Source organism: Protopterus annectens, chromosome 7.part1 (genome assembly GCF_019279795.1).
Source record: "Protopterus annectens isolate FY-2018-M chromosome 7.part1, PAN1.0, whole genome shotgun sequence".
Taxonomy (NCBI): domain Eukaryota; kingdom Metazoa; phylum Chordata; order Ceratodontiformes; family Protopteridae; genus Protopterus; species Protopterus annectens.
The window spans coordinates 103,910,515-103,927,808 of NC_056740.1; the positions used below are offsets into that span (position 1 = coordinate 103,910,515).

At 37.2% G+C, this 17,294-nt stretch overlaps 2 protein-coding genes across 2 annotated transcripts in view; one reads left to right on the forward strand and one right to left on the reverse strand.

The window, feature by feature from the left end:
• LRTM1 (leucine rich repeats and transmembrane domains 1) overlaps positions 1-723 on the reverse strand; it is a 155,813-nt gene extending 155,090 nt beyond the window's left edge. The window contains exon 1 of the mRNA XM_044078575.1: positions 311-723. Within this exon, the coding sequence (XP_043934510.1) occupies positions 311-317 (7 nt within the window). The 5' untranslated portion in view covers positions 318-723. The remainder of the gene's footprint in view (positions 1-310) is intronic.
• CACNA2D3 (calcium voltage-gated channel auxiliary subunit alpha2delta 3) overlaps positions 1-17,294 on the forward strand; it is a 2,619,084-nt gene that overhangs the window by 1,718,476 nt on the left and 883,314 nt on the right. The window lies entirely within an intron of this gene.

A 17,294-nucleotide genomic window follows, 5' to 3' on the forward strand; every position in this document is an offset into this window, starting at 1 on the left:
GCTAAGCTTTACAAACAGAACAACATTTCTAGAACATCCTCGGAAACAGACATGCTTTGCTTAAAATAACTAAATAAATCAGTCTCAGCCATTTGTTTTACCTTTCCCAGCATTCACAGTCTATCATATGACATCATCTACTGCTACAAACAAAATATAATCAATAACAGGAATCATTTGTAATGTCAGAGAAATGCCTGAACAGATTGCTGCATATGTTTCAATTGAGTAAACAGATTAAAAACGCACTTAAACTTAGGTTGAAGGATTTATGATTAAATTATTCTCCTCAGTGAATGTTCGCACTTACCAGTCATTGTCACGTTGCTAAAAGCAGAGTTTCCATGCACTCTCACCAACAAACCATTGAGTTGCAGGTCACCTTGATGCAAGTACAAGTTCTCATGAGTAAGCAGAAGAAGAAATACTCCCCACTTTAAATTACCTAGGGTTACTTATGGCTTTTTCTACCTATTTTTGACAAGAGATTATTTTCCCTCTTCACTCAAAGACCTCAGCAATGGCTATCTGTCAGCACCCAAAGGACAGCTGTAACTCACAAATCACGGCTGGAGAGCTGGTCTGTTGTGCTATTTAATCTGCCTGAAGTTCAAGTGACAAAAAAAAACCGCTCCTTTTAATCCAATATCATTCTGAAATTCTTGCCAGTTGTTACCCTCGCTGTGTCAAACAGTATGAAGTTCAGTAACACTGTATGTGCATTTTAGATAGCTTGTGATAGGTCACATGCAGTGGCATTTATAATAATGTTAAAAATAAGCCCCTGGTTTGGTAACTGGTTCTGACATTGTGCTTGCTTGCTCTTGTAGCAGTAGATTCACTTGACACATGTGAAGATTAGCTGTCCTGACAGTCCACTTGTATTTGGAACAACTGTATTTGTGCCTTTGTTAGAGAACTTTTTCTTCAAGTGGGCCTTTGAAGCTCATTATACGCATTATTTTGTTTCATTAGTTCTTTAAAACTGCAACACTCAGCAAGGAGTGTTTTTCATGAGCAGTGTTCAGTCCATTGGTTTATTATCAGTTTTAAATGTCTTCTTTTCTGTGTTTGATTTCTTAAACCACCCAGAAATCATTTGCTGTGTACATATTCGAAGTTCAAAATTTTCTAGTTGTACTGTATTGTGAGTATCTCTCAAATGGTAGTAAAATTATGCTTCCTGCTAGGCATGTGCAGCATTTAGATATGTAGGTATTTATAGTGATGCTTTTAAAAATACAGGGGTGATATTCGCATCTGCAAATATTAGGACAAGGTCATCCAGCATTAGAGCACACAGATTATGTTTCATCAAGCAGCATAGGACTGTTAGACTACAGAACATAAGGTGGCATAATTGAGAGTCCATTTCAAAACTAGAATATTTCACTTCAGACATGAGATCATGTAAGGTCCACTGGAAAAATACTTTTCTCCTAGATTCATCCCTACCCTTAACTCTCGACTAGTACTGAAGTATCTTGGCAGCATTTTGACTTCCACTTATTAACTCCAGCCAGTAGCCAAAAATACAGAAATGTGTGGTTTGTATCTGCAGGCTGCAAAGCTAGAAACCCTCAACAATAACTGGTGCGCATTTTGTTTCCCTTGACTTGTTCATACCTTTTTATTTCATTTAGTACTTAAAAGTAACAGACAACACTCTGGAGTTGGTCAGAATGCTGGACCCTTATCAAAGAATGTGTAAGAACTTGTTTATGTGATAAATGCCTGACTGCATTAATGAATGTCTCTCCTGTTTGAGTTGTATGACATTGTGCACTCTAGTTAGTATGTTTCTCTTCATCAATAGCTGCAACTTGTAGTGTTTTATTAGCAGTTACTGCAATGTGAAAGTGTGCAGCTTCACATGAAGAAATTGTTGGGTCCATACAGCGGTGCAGTGGTTAGCATTGTTGCCTCACAGCCACAGGTTCTCTGGTTTGATTCTCAGCTGGAGAGCCTCCTGTGAGTAGTTTGCATGTCCTCCATGCATTTGTGTGGGTTTCCCCACACATTCCAAACTCATGTGTCGGGAGTGTTTCTCCATGGGCCTCCACTGAAAATAGGAACTGTCCTAGTTGGGCTTTCCTGGTTAACAAATGATAAATAAATAATGACAATATGTAATGTTTTTCCTACATATCTAAATAATGACAATATGTAATGTTTTTTCTACATATCTGTACAACAAATCAAAGATCACAGCTAGCAAGACTGAGGTGAACTGAACTGCATCAAATTAAGCACATATATTAACCAAGGCATTAATGTGGAGGGCAGAATCAAAACAAAAAAAAATGGTCCTTGTCTATAACACACATAGATGGTGTTCATTAAAGAAATAAATCTGGCAGTTAACCATATTGTGATATTATATTGCCCAAGTCACAAAACATCTTATATTGTATTCCCTATATAAGTTTAACAACACTGTAAACTATGCAATCATATACAGAACCACATAAGAAGGCAAAGTAAATCATATTTTAATAGGAAACATCTCCATTTCACATCATATTAAAAAATAAATAAAAAAACAGAGTCATGCTGTTCGCATAATGCATATAGAAATCTAAACAAAGGAAAAACAGAAGCAGCTTCTGTAACCTGGATCCTTTGTTTTTTGTTGTCTTCTCCCATAGACTTAAAATACATAGAATTAGTAAAAATCTGTCAACTGTAAAGGCTAACACCCAGTATAACAACTACCATAAAATTATACATGTGAATGCATGTATGAGCTCATAATTAGTTGTGTACGTACTTTTCTAAGTGCAATTCTTATTATGTGTTATCATCCATGTCCATTGCAGTAAGTAAATTCTTGCCACAAGACTTGAAGTTACGTATCTATGTAAAGTAATCCATTGGCAGATAAATAATACTGGTCAGTTATACTTGTGTATCTATTGATCAATGATCAGGATAATACTTAGAATGGAATGAAATGTATTTATGTATTTTTTATTTACATTCGATTACCGGGTAGTCTCCAACTGGGCCAGAAGCCTGTTTTCAGCGGAGACCTGGGTAGAAAGGCTCTAAAGAAGATTACATAGATATACAAATGAAATTTATATGTGTAGACAACATGAAATAAATAGGAAATCCAACAACAGAAAAAGTCCCCTGGCGGAGTGAATGCCCCGTAGCTTCAGGCAATGTATAAATCCTAAATCGTAGTGAAAAACAAGCTTCGGGGTAACCATGGAAATATTCTCTCCTACTACAGGAGGAATTTAGCTCACAATTCACACGAAGTAATCCGAGCTTTATAATGATGAACAAAATCAAATATCGTCGTTGTAAAAAAACAGTATAAAGCTTGGATTACTTTGTGTGAATTGTGAGCTAAATTCCTCCTGTAGTAGGAGAGAACATTTCCCTGGTTACCCCGAAGCTTGTTTTTTACTACGATTTAGGATTTAAACATGAAATAAATGATGAAAGTTCAAAGTAAGATCCTTGACGTTATATGTATAAAGCATGTAACAATAGTAATACAATAAGCTTATACGATTCATACAAGCAAAACAAAAAAAAAATATATATATATATTTTGCAGACTAAAAATATTAAAACTGATGGTAAGAAGGTTCACTGCCAAGAAATAATGACAGTGGGTAGTGGTGAGAAAGAAGGTAGACAGTAAAGGGTAAGCTTAGTTAGCCTGGAGGAGAACAGAAGAAAAGCCTTAGATTAGTGAAATATTCCTTTAGGGACTGTTTGAATAAATGTGTATCACTGATGGACAGAATGTGCTGGGGAAGAGAATTCCAGTGTTTGGCAATGATATGGCAGTGTAAGGAGACACCGTGTGAGTTTTGGGTTTTGTTAACTTTTAGCAACACTTTATCAGCAGACCTAAGAGACTTTAGGTTAGTGTAGGATTGGACAAGGTCAGATAGAGCTGGACAGTCATCAGGTTTATATAAGACTGTATGGGCAGTTAATAGTTGATTTAGTGTAAGCAGGTTAGGGAGCTCTAACCTATTCAGCTGGTGAAGGGCAGTGCAATGGTGTGATCTTTTAGACTGGTTAGTGGCAAATTTAGCTATATTGTTATAGCAAGATTCAAGGTTATTCAGTTCAGATTTGCGAAGACTGGTAAATATTTGTGAACAGTAAAGAAGGGAAGATAACAGATGGGTTCTGGCAGTTGAGAGTTTGGCATGGTCAGTAAGATAAGATTTAGCCCTATAGAGAGAACCCAGTTTGACATGAACCTTTTTAATTGTTAGTGCAATGTGTTTGTCAAACTAAAGTCCACTGTTAACAGTGACACCAAGAAGTTTTTTATGTTTAACAGGTTCTATTTTTGTGCCATTGGAGTAGGAAATAGAGATATATGGTTGATTGTTTATTGTAAGGTATTATAGGAGGCCATAAGCTTGGTTTTATTGGTCAGGTTTTGCCACACCATCATTTCTGATGTGTAAGTGAAATGAGAAAATAAGCTGTTTGCTAGCCTTTGTTTTATTCTTCTAGGAACATAGGAATTAGACAGTCAGGGAAGTAGTGGTTAAATACACAAAATATTTTTTCAATTATGTTTTGAAGATCTTTCTAAACATTAATAAACTGTTGCAGAAGTAACTGGATTTTATTTGCAGTTTACGTGTTAAGATACACACACACACACACACACACACACACACACACACACACACACACACACACACACACACACACACACACCAATGACTTTAAGACTTCACAAATACTATCCAGGGAAAATGTGTCATGTGATACTCAGTGCAGTCGGAGATAATGAACAGCACAGCAGCAGAACTATGTAACAGTAGCCACGGCTTCACATGTTTTTTTTTATTAAAATCACAGCCTAGCTGTGTAGCAGGCCTACTCCTCTGTAGCTGCACCTGCTTTGAAGAATTTGACCACTTTCCATGTGGCACAATAATTTATTATATTATAGCCTTGTAAAAGATGAGGGATACCAATATGTATAACTTATGAAATAGTGTGAACACATTTGCTGGAAAAAAAATCTTGTTGATTCTGGTGTCACAGTACTAATTATATGACCAATAGCTGTTCAAACAAACACCTAAGAAGAGGTCAAGGAAGGCAATGTCTGGCTTAGAGGTCATGATTTCAAGCCACAGCTGGTGCTAGCTCAGGTTTGTCCACACTTCTAAATGAGTTCAACTGCAGCGTGAAAAAAAACAAGATGATTGGCTGGCCATCTGTCTACTGCATGCAAGAAAGGCATCCTTCCAGAGCATTTGCTGAAGGATTGACTTAATCAGACTGCTGTTTGTGTATTGAAAGTAACTGTAGAAATGATGCATGCTTTATAATACACAGGCTGCCAACTATTAGCGTCCCATAATATATGAGTCGGTGTACACACCAAAACATAATTAGTAAATTGTTATGAATTATGTGTATTTACTTAACCAAAATAGGCTGATGTTGTTTCTCAGCTATTCTTATTAAATGGCGTTATCTTTCACACTAGTTAAAAAGTAGATAGTTATACATTACATAATTTAATTACATCACATTTGAAAATAACTTCCTGGAACTTAGATTAGTATATAATTAATTAATAAAGACAAATGAACATGTATAAATACATTCTAAACAAAATAACTTTTGAAGGCAGCTCCACAAACAAGCACTGGTCAGATAACACAGAAGACTATTAGCTAAATAAAGGCTTCATCTTAAGGCCCTGGAATACAGTCTTTCAATGTCATGTCATGTAGTATAGGAATTATGAACTAATTATGCAAAATAAGAGCGCTCAACGTTTACCTCAGAGAAAAAAAAAACATCTTTGCCTAATGGTGTTACCCAGTGAAGTGAATGAAAGAATGAATGAACACATAAATAAATGTATATCCATGCATTTCCATCAACACAACAAATCAGACTTATCAAATGCAATCCTACACGCTTGTTAAGTCTTAATGCTAAGTTCAGTGAGATAGTGCAACTGAAGTAAAAAATGAATTGCAAAATATTATGATAGCAATATGAAATGTCACGAGAACAATTCATCTGACTCTCAACTGTTTTGTGATCTGCTAATTCAGTAAAATGACTGCATCCCATTCTGAGAGATGCCGTGATCTCAGAAAAGATCACATCTTTGTTTGACATGAAAGGGGGGGCGTATGAGGTGGATCTACCTGCAGAAAATACTTAAACTGTAATTCGCTTAGTCCATAGAAGTGTAATAAAACCAAAACTTTGTGGTGGTGGGTTCAAGGCATCAGGTGGGGAGTGGAAAGATTTGATTTCATTCATTCTCATTATCTCCACCTGGGATCCAACAGGTGGTCCACCAACCATTTGACTGAATCCACCATGTCGAATAAAATTGGTTGAAGACACATTTAGTTAACTGCCATTCAGCTAAAGCTCCATTTAACCAGTTGTTGTATAATTACACATAGTTTTCTCATAAAGAAGTAGAAATGTGTATCAATATGCATTTATTTATTTATTTCCAGTTTGATGACCGGGCATGTCCACTGGGCTCAGGGAGCCCGTTTTCAGTGGAGGCCCTTGGGGGAAAAGCTCCATGTTACAAAGTTTAGATACAGATACAATACAGAAAAGAAGAACAATTTACAATTATGTTTCATGCTAGAGAGCAGGTGTAATTTCTTAGGTACATGTTACATTTAGATACAGACACAATATTATTAATGAACAATTTACAGTTACATTTCATGTTAGAGAGCAGGTGTAAATTCTTAGGTACATGGTACAAATTTGATATTTACAATATGTACATGTGTGTGGTAGCCTATAGATCATAGCTAGAGAGGCTAGTAATCATAGCTGGAGAGGGGTTTAGAGGTGGAGAGAGAATTATAGGACCAGGTGGGAAGAATGCAGTTGCATTTTCTGTTAGAGTAAAGGTAGGAATGTAACTGAGATTTAAAGTTGTCAAAGTTTGCACAGGTCCTTAGAGAAGAAGGAAGAGAATTCCATTTTTTTGCTTAGGAAAAGGATAGCAGGAGTTGACCAGTAGGGTGATTGGGTTTTCAGACACAGATTAGGTGTTGGTGAGTAGATCTGAATGTTCTCTGAGGGGTGTAGGGGAGAAGGATGTTGCATAGTGCAGGGCACTTAGAGTGTTGAAAGATTAGTTTGTGGGCTGTGGTAATCTGAAGACAGTCTAGATGGTTGGAGAGTTCAAGCCAGTGTAACAAATTAAGGGCAATACAATGATGGGAGGAGTTTTTGGCTTTGGTGACAAATTTAGAAATCTTATTATAACAGACTAGGTGTGAGTGTGTGCATGTGTGTGCCTTCTGTGGAAGGTTGGGCGCCGGGCTGGCAACTCGACACCATAAAACTCCACTGCCAATCTTGAGCGGACAGGTGATCCGCTGTGGCGATCCCTAACCGGGAAAAGCTGAAAGAAGAAGAAGAAGATTATAACAGACTTCCTATTTTGAAGTGAGTGTGGCAGATAAGTTAGTTAATAGAGGAGCGCCATACATTAGTGAGGGGAGTAGATGGGTAGTGGCAAGCATTTGTCTAGTGGAAGGAAAGAGAAATTAGATGTTCCTGTATAGCATACCAAGTTTTATATGAGTTTTCTTAATGTTTTGCTGGACGTGAGTGTCGAATTTCAGGTGTTCATCAATAGTGACCCCAAGTAGTTTGGCAAAGGGAACAACCTCTATAGTGGAGTTGTTTTGGCTAATGATTTGGAATGAGTTTTTATCAAGAGGGGAAGCTTTTGAAGGAGAGAATAATAGTATTTTGGATTTATTGGCATTTAGTGAGAGGTGATTCTGAAGCATGCAATTCTCAGTGGTGGAGAAAGCAGCTTGGGTCAGTGTCTGAAGCTCTGGGAGCTTGGTGGCAGTGCAGATTAATGTGGAATTGTCTGCATATTGTACAATTTTGGTATTAGGTATGGCTTTGTGGAAATTGTTAATAAAGTTGTTAAACAGCATTGGACCGAGTATGGATCCCTGGGGAACCCCAGTGGGGGTGGGAAGGAAGGTTGAGGTGCCTGTCCCCCATTTTACAGCTTGAGAGCTATTGAAGAGGTAGCTAGAGAACCAGGATAAGGTATTCTGGAAGAGATTAAGGTCTGAGAGATGGTTTAGGAGATGGGTGTGGGAGATGGTATTGAATGCCTTGGAGAGATCTAGAAGAACAATAAAAACTATTTTTCCAGAGTCCCTGGCAATATTTATTGTCTCTGGGAAGGAGAGAAGTGCAGTGGTTGTACTATGGCCTGGACGGAAGCTGTGTTGGGTTGGAGTGATTAGTTGGTTATTGGCTAAGAATGGCATGAGCTGAATGTGAATGCATTTTTCTAGTAGTTTGGAAATTGGGGAGAGGATGGCTATGGGACGGAAGTTGGAAATCTTATTGTTTTTGCCTCCTTTATGGAGAGGTAGAATGAGGGCAGTGGGCCATAGTTTGGGAACATAAGATTCTAGCATGGATCTACTGATCAGGATGTTAATGGGAAGAGAGATACCATCTGCAGCTATTTTTAGGAAGGAGAATGGGATACTGTCAGGGGCATTGGAGCAAGGTTTGAATTTGGAGAGTAATTTTTTATATTGGATGTTGAGATTGGTTTAAATTTGAATATAGGTGGAGGGTTGGGGGCGGAGGGTGCTGTAGGTGGTGGTGACGAAAGGGTGGATTGAGGGGAGTGGTTATTGTTTGGGAAGGTTTTGGTCAGTTCAGCTATGGAGTTAATAAAGAAGGAGTTGAATAAAGAGGCTATTTCAGGGTCAGATTTGTTGGTGTCAGGGCAGGGGTTGCTTTTGGTACCTGGGTTGAGAAGAGAATTAATGAAGTTCCAGAATTGTTTTGGGCTTTTAGACTGGAATTTAATATAGTAGGACATTTTGTCTCTGATGATTTGTTTTTTTAGCAAGGTTGCGGAGTTGTTTATATTTAAGAAAAGTTTCAGGCTGCTTGTTTTGATGGTATGTTTTCCAAGATGTGTCTCTTTGTAGCATAAGTTTTTGGTATCTTTGGTTAGCCAAGGGGCAGATTTGGTTTTTACTCTTTTTGTTCTTGGTGGTGCTAGGGAGTTGAGAATGTTTAAGAAGGAGGAGTTGAAAAATTCTACGGCATTATCTAGTGGAAAGGTTTTTAGTGGGTTCCAATTTGTTTGTTTCAGGGAAATAGAGAGGGTAGTTGGGTCAAAGTTTGTGAGGTTACGTATGTGGATGACTTGGTGAAGGTGAGGAGAAGAGTGGGTAGCTCGGTGGATAAATGCTGGCAAGTGGTCTCCTATAGGGTCGGGTGTGATGCCAGAGTTTAAGATTTTATTGGGATGGGAAGCTAGGATCCAGTCTAGTGTGGTACCTGGGGGGGGGGGGGTTATTTTACTGGGCCTGGTGATGGAGTTAATAATTTGTGAATAATTAAATAGACTGATGGATATGGTGGGATTGGGGTTATTGATTTTATTCCAATCGATGTTTACGTCTCCAAATATATAGGTCTCCTGCTTAATATTTGTCGAGGTCCAGAGCAGTATGTAACAAAGTCTTTATAAGATAATTGTGGGATTCTGCTAAATGTTATTTATATATACCATTTCCCAGAGGACTGTGTGATCTCAAGAGTTAGGAAATTATATGGGAAATATAATGTTAATACTTGTGTTTTAAGTATTTAAGAATGCTAGTCCATATGATAAATCTGCATCTCATTCCATGTTAATACTTGTGTTTTAAGTATTTAAGAATGCTAGTCCATATGATAAATCTGCATCTCATTCCTTGATTTGAATTTTAGACTGAGTTAAAGGCCATGTTTAAGTCCCAATTGATCACACCTACTTTAAACTCTTGTTGTACCTGTACAATGTTACCCATTCATAGTGTTGTATCAGGTTAGTCAAATTTCACTTCTTGGCCAGAGACCCATATTAACTACTAGTATGCAGACTGATATTCTTTACATAGCTGGGCAGCATTTTTCTTAAGATCACTGCTGCTATCTTAAAAAATCACTAAATCCATATGCAATGACCTGCAATGCTCATGCACAACCTAAAATCAGGATAAGAACAACCACTGGTAATTCTACTGGTGGAATCAAGTTCTTAATTTGCATGATTTTCCTTAGATGTTGATGCTATAACCAAACTGTAGTCAGCACCTGATCCTGAAACGTAAGTTGCTAAACAAGGATCATAATAAGAGTATATATTTTAGACAGCAACTCAAATTCATTTCTCTGCTAGAAGATATAGGGAGATAAAATAGGAGCTGTGGATGGGACTGTGAGAATAGTAATGGATGGTTTGTACTTAAACTGTTCAAGGCTTATCAAAGTTACAGTGCATTTCAGTCTTCATTGTTATTAGAATATACCACCTGCTTCTTGTTAGAAGATTTGGACATGTGGGATGCTATCACAGAACAGAAGGCTTAGCTTAGAAACTATTCCAAAATAAAACGGGTAAATATGCAGTTCCTAACCAATGAAGAAATAAAAAGGAAGATGCAATTAAGAACAAGCAGCACACACAGAATGGCAGCATTTCAAGTAGCTGTAGAGGTAGAATGGCTGGCGATGTTGTTTGGAAAACAAATAGGTGTAGCTAAATAAATTGGGGAAGTGACAGGTAGAGAGGGCACCCAACCAAATGGGGTAAAAGTCCTGAAAGCAAAGGTACAAAACCTGAAAGATGGAGGAACAACACTAGACAGAGAAGTAAAAACAACAAATTCCTTTTGCAAGGATCTGGAGCAGTTATTAAAGAAGCAATCTGCAGAACAAATTCAGATGAAATAATGTAAAATCCATTATGATTATCGAAGAAGGTAAACTGGCAAAAGTCATGCAAGAGAAAATAAAGTAGCATAAGTAGACTTGTGAAATGCTGGGAAGGGTACACAGCCACATGGGACATCCCGTGCACACTGCTGATTTTTGTAAGATCATACAAGGTCAAAAACAAAATAATAAAACAGGGAATGAAGTGGCAGAAAATGCCATTCAAGGAATGTTTGTTAAGGTGGCAGTAGATGTATTAGGCAAACTATATCCTTAACAGAAACAGACAGTAACAAAATTTACAAGAATTACAACTTTAAAGGCAACTGCATAGACTGCTTACCTGGTCGACATTTTGGTACTATGAGGGATAGGATCTGCCTCCGTGTTAAGAAGAGTTCAGCAGCTTCCTCTATTTGTGTTCACAAGATTGCAGGAAATCCATCTGGCAGCAGAAAACAAATTCAAATTTTCTACACTCCATGTTATAGGAGAAAAAACATGCAATGTAAAAGGGCAGAACAGGAAAGAAGAAGATCAAAGATACCATTTATATATATATATATATATATATATTATTATATAGGGTAAAAGCAAAAGCCAGAGTAACTGTGTCCAAGCAATACGGAATAAGGTGTCTCAAAGGGTAAGGAAAGAGTGAATATGTTTACAAGGGTTGAGAAAATCATTAATAAAAAGCAAGTCAAATAAAAATGCAGATTAAAAGAGAAATATAACAAAAGATTAAAAAATTCAACTGAGAAAAAGCAAAAGTGAGAAATCTGCAGGAAATGAGGAATAGAAAAAAGAAATAAGAAATGGAGACGGGAGAAAAAATGAGAAGGAGGCACAGGAGAGGACAGTATGACAGCAGCTCAGAGGACCCAGACTGAGAAAGCTGGACATCTTAAGGTTTTCAGAAGATTGAGTAGTCCATGAAGGATTTCAGGGTGAGCTAGAGAAGGAGAGAAATGCTGGGAAATAAACAAGCATATATACAAACTGATGCAATTAAAAAAATGAATGGAAGGATTTGGGATAAAGCAAATAAGGTACTTTAATGCAACTTTTATCTAACAGACTAAAATGAAAAGCATCATTATGACAGAAAACAATAAGTGCGATGGCCAGGACACTCTGTAAGGTCCTTCTACACTAGGGAATAGAATGTAAAAATGACTGTGCACAGCTATAGCACTGGTTATGCCTAGGAGAAGCAGAGATGATGGTCAGTCAAACAAAAGCAGAAGAAAATAAAATAGAAAGAAAGACAGGAATCATTGTGCATTAGGTTGCAGGTTTCTCTGTATGTAGATATGTGCTTATTAATGCTGATATGTATATCTGAGCTGTCATGAACCAAGTAAGAAGCAAGTAAAATAAAAGAGCAGATGAAAATCATGGAGACAGCAAGTAAGAAATACTGCACAAGTAAGAATAAATGTTAAGCAGCCAATGAGAGAGAGAGAGAGAGAGAGAGAGAGAGAGAATGTGTGAGAGTGAGAATCAAACCAAAGCAGAGAAGAATGAATAGCTAAAGAAAAGATAGGAATAACAGCAAATGAAGGGCAATACAGCTTATAAGTAAGGGACACTAGAACACATGTTTGGAGGCATTTCCCAGATGTTAAATATTTCAACAAATTCTACATTAGAGGACTGTTAGGGTCCATGCATAAGTTCACACCAAGGGGCACTGGATCTAGCCCTGAAGATAAATCCAAGCAGGAATGAAATGTCTGATACCATGGAAAGGGCAGGATGTTTGGTTGGGCTGGAGAGGAGAATAAAGAACACAACACGCAGCAGTACAAGGAATGCCCTGTGAAACATAGGCAGGAGCTCAAACCCAATTAAAAAGAAGTAGGATGTATGCTAAGTTAGAAGCATTAGCACAGGTATCGCTTTTTCACAGGAAATGCAGCTGTAAATAAGAGAAAATGAGAACATATTATGTAAGGAGTACTCTAATGAGGAAACAGTGACACAGAGCAGGAGAAAGGCACTGAGTAGCTATTTAGCAAGGGTTTACAAGCCATTGCAAAATACGTTCAAAAATACGTTCAGAGTAAATTACAAGAAAGGCAGACAGTAGGGCATGTATACACCCCCACAGAGGTATCGCACAAAGATCTACTCAGAATTCATTTCAACAATAGGAGCACATTGGTAGAAAAGAGAGCACACTTATAGGCAAAGATTTCAGCATTACTTTGGATTCACAACAGGTCAGTCTATACAGCAAGAAGGATAATAACTGTAAAATTACAGAGTGACATAGAAATATGAGGAAAGGAAACTGGCTACAAACAACAAATAATTCAAATGTTCCACGAATACCATAATACAGGCAAGTAGGTTAAATGTATGAGAAATACTGCTAAGGAGTAATGACAGTAATAAAAATAGATACATCAGACTACACTGTCGTGCCAATACCAGCAGAGTAATCCAGAAAAGGACTAAAGAACATAGATGGAGATGGTGTGGCTTTAAAAAGAAAGAGCAGTAAAGGAGAGAAGCACTGAAAGAGATAGTCAAAGAGTCCATATAGGACAAAGAGAGAGACAGGACATATAACAGAAACATGATGTAATAGAATAAAATCAAAAGCCAGTGCAGTGATGGTGAACCTATTATACGTGTCAAAGGTGACACACCATGATGTTTTGGGTGACATGCCAGTGTTCAAGACCCAAGTTACCAAAGAAATATTTGTCCCTGCACCACCCAGAACTTAAAATGGATTCTCACCATCTACATCAGTACATCATCTGCCATCTTGGCAGCTGCACAGTCCAGCTGTCTTCTGACCACTGGACAGTAAGCTCATTTTCAAGGTATAAGTATGATATCTGCAATTGCAGTCTCCAAATGTCTGTGTTTGTTTGAAATCAGCTTTTGTGTTCATTGCTCACGTGAAATGCATTGAATTATTTTGTGCCAGTAGCCAGTTCAACAATACTGATGCAGAGGTAAGGAAGTCATTAACCTCAAAGACTGTTTCGGTATATTATCTCCAGGTTCTGTAGAGGTCAGTACTGACTGATATTGTTTTCTCTTCATGGTTATACTTCTGAGAAGGGCAAGTAGTCTGCATTTCTAAGTGTGTGCTGTTTTACATTCCTCTCAACTGTCCTGCTTATTCCCTCTTAAAACTGCTGACATTTAACACTTAATAATGCAATAATTAGATTTGTAGACATATTTTACTTCAGAAATTGTATATTAATTCATGTTCATTTTATTCCATTTATATTTCGGGAGGTTGACACACAAGCAGAGTCAAGTTAGGGTATTTTACAAATTTTGCATTTACTGAGCCCAAAAGGTTCACCATCACTGAGGTAGTGGAAAAAAATAATTCAAATCGAAGGAAAATGAAGACGGAAAGATGAAGAATTGATAAAACAGCTGGAATGTTGATTTGGAGAAATGCAAACGGCAATGTGAAAATAAGGGTCAACAACAGAGGAAGTGGTACACAGAAAGTAAGCAATAAAGTTATACACAGAAATAAAAATTAGAGCCAGAAAAAGAAATTCAGGCATGGCACTGGAAGGAAAAGTATTCAGAAGCAGGAGAATCCACAAACAAATCTTGCCATGAAATATAAAGAAAAAAGTGGGGGGATAATATATTTAAAGGGAAGGAGGCAGAAGTACAAAACCAGAAAAATGAGAAATGTTAAATGCAAGCATGACAACAGATGAGGTAAAACAAAAAAATCTAATCACATATAAAACAGAACAGTGGGTGTGCCAGATGTATACTCAAATGGATTCTACAAGTGGAGAGTGGAAAGTATAGCAGAACATTCCAGAAGAATTCAAAAGGATAGGTATCTTTAGAGATATAACAGAAACAATGAGAAAGGCTAGCATAGTAGCACTCCTAATGGAAAAGGAAGCAAAAAGTAAGCAAGGGACTATATCTTGAATACAGATGTAAAGGTAAAGACATAAATATTAGCAGAAAAACTAGACAAGAATGCAGAAAAGGCAAAATGGGTTTATAAAAGAGATAACAGCAGAATACAACAGTGAAGGACTGCTAGAAATTATATATAGAGAAGAGACAAAAGTGGACATGGCAATTTTCAACCACCAGAAAGCTTTTGGTTCAGATAGTTGCGAATTTCTGTGGATGAAGATACATAAAGAGGATTTAGAGAGATTTAAAGCAATGTATAAAAGTCCAAACCAGAAGCAATGGTAAATGGGAGTGCTTAATGCTAGTCAAAACCAGACAGAAAAGACATATAAAGCTGTATGCACTCTACAGGACTAGTCAGGGCTATTGGAAAAGAATTAGAGAAAATGGAAGTGAAAGATGAAAAGGCAGGGAGATTCCCAATATAGGCAGATGAATACATACCTTTGTCAAAAGACACTGAGAAAGTTCTAGGCAAAGGAGTTCAAATATTTAGCAGATCAAAAGAAAGTTCAGGACAGAGATACAACAGAAAAATATAGCACTAGTGAGATTATTCAAAGGAAAATGAAAATGGAGAATTAAAGTAATACAAGTAGACAAACCAAAGCAACTGTGTCTGACAGCGAGGATCAGAGTGCAAGTCACCATACAGAGTCATCTAATAATATGACGGAAAATGCGAATAATGTCTTAACCACAAGAGAGAAACAGATACACATGTAGTCACAAGGAGAATACATACAATTAAAATTACAGTAAGCCCATTATCGCAGTATATGTAATTAGATTCATACAACTTGGCACAAAAAGGAAAGAGGTACATGAATTGCACAAATGAGAAAAATGCATGGAAAAGGGCAAAGGAAGAACAGCAGTGAAAAACAGATTGAGAGAATAAAGTGGAGAGGAACAGGAAGATGGGAAATGACTCACTTTCCCACGTGTGCTAATAGAACTGAATATTGCCTATCCTTATTGCATTAATTCTGCTTAAAACACTCACACATTTGAATAACCGTAAATATGATTTGCAATTGCATGTCCACTGTCACTCAGTACCTGATTGGGTAGCAATAACTGCCACAGAAATACAATTTCACAGTGAATTTATTTACAAACTGCTAAACTGCTATTACTACCATCCACATGTACCCAAACTCAACCTCACAGAGCCTAACTATATCCACTTTGCTCATCTACAGTGCAATTTCACTTCCAATGCCTCATTTCATTAAGTTGGAAAAAAAATTTTTTTAAAGCTTGATCCTGCAGGTTGGAATGCTGTATCACAAAATATGATAAGTACAGAAAGCTAGAAATCAAACCAATGATCGCAATTACAAGTTAGCATTTATCTTTCTTTAACTGTGGTACAGACATATTTTGTTTTAGTAAAGTGAACAACTTTTTTCGGTGGTCTTTAGCACAGTAGTTGTAAATTTTATATTCACAGCTTACTTTCTAGTATTACAACAATAGTTTGTGTAAGCAAGTGTTATTTCTAGAGTGAACCCATGTGATGCATACTACATTGTGTAATTTCTTGGTTTTGTAATTTGTATTTTAATGTTTTTATTTATTTATTGTCATTTGTTAACCAGGTTGGTCCAGCTGAACCAAAGCCCTGTTTTCAGTGGAGACCCAAGGAGAAAAGCTCCAGTTATAATTACAATTATTCAAGACAAAAATTTACATCACAAATGGCAAATAACAAGAAAAAATATTTACCTCACAAATGGCAATTAACGAGAAAAAAAATTTACATCAGGGTAAAATTATTGAATTTAACAATTTTGCACAGGTTTCAGTGAAAATCTATATATTAACACCATGTTAGTCTAGCTGCAAAGGATTATTCAGAAGATAGAGGGTGTTGGTATGTACAGGCATTACTTCAGGGGAAAGAGAAAGACATGAGAGAAGAAAAGTAGATTTAGGAAGAGGGTAGCTAGTGTCAAGTTAAGGTTTGACAGGGACAGGATCTTGATGATTGGATGGGAGATAGGAAATTCACCCCGGGGATAACATCAGTCGCCCTACTAGACAGGGGTCCAGGAAAGTAAATATTGTCGGAAGAAATAGCCAGGGAATTATTATGGCTAGGCGTGTAAAGGCCCTAGGGTCAGTAGCCTAGTATCAACCTATGAACCAGCCTATAAACCTATGAACCAGTTGTTTAGTAGATAGTGTTGAAATTCAGGTTTGAACTGAGACTTATGAGGGATACTTCTTATATTATGTGGGAGGGAGTTCCAGGAGTGGGCCTACTGAGTATTTGCATAGTGACTTCTCAATATTTTTGAGTGGGCCTACTGAGTATTTGCATAGTGACTTCTCAATATTTTTTGTGGGTTTGTGGGTGTCCAGAAGATGTTTGTCAGATGTACAAAGATGACATATTGGGTTGTATAGTGCTACCATATTAGAGATAGAGGGACAGGATGTGGGCTTATAGATAATAAAGTGTTTAATATGCAGATGAGGAAGGCGCAGTTGTTTGTGGAATTCAGGCCATTGCAAAGACTTAAGGGCAAGTCAGTGATGGGATTTATATGGGAGATTGGAGGCAAACGTAGCTATATTATTTTAGGTTTGTTCTAGTT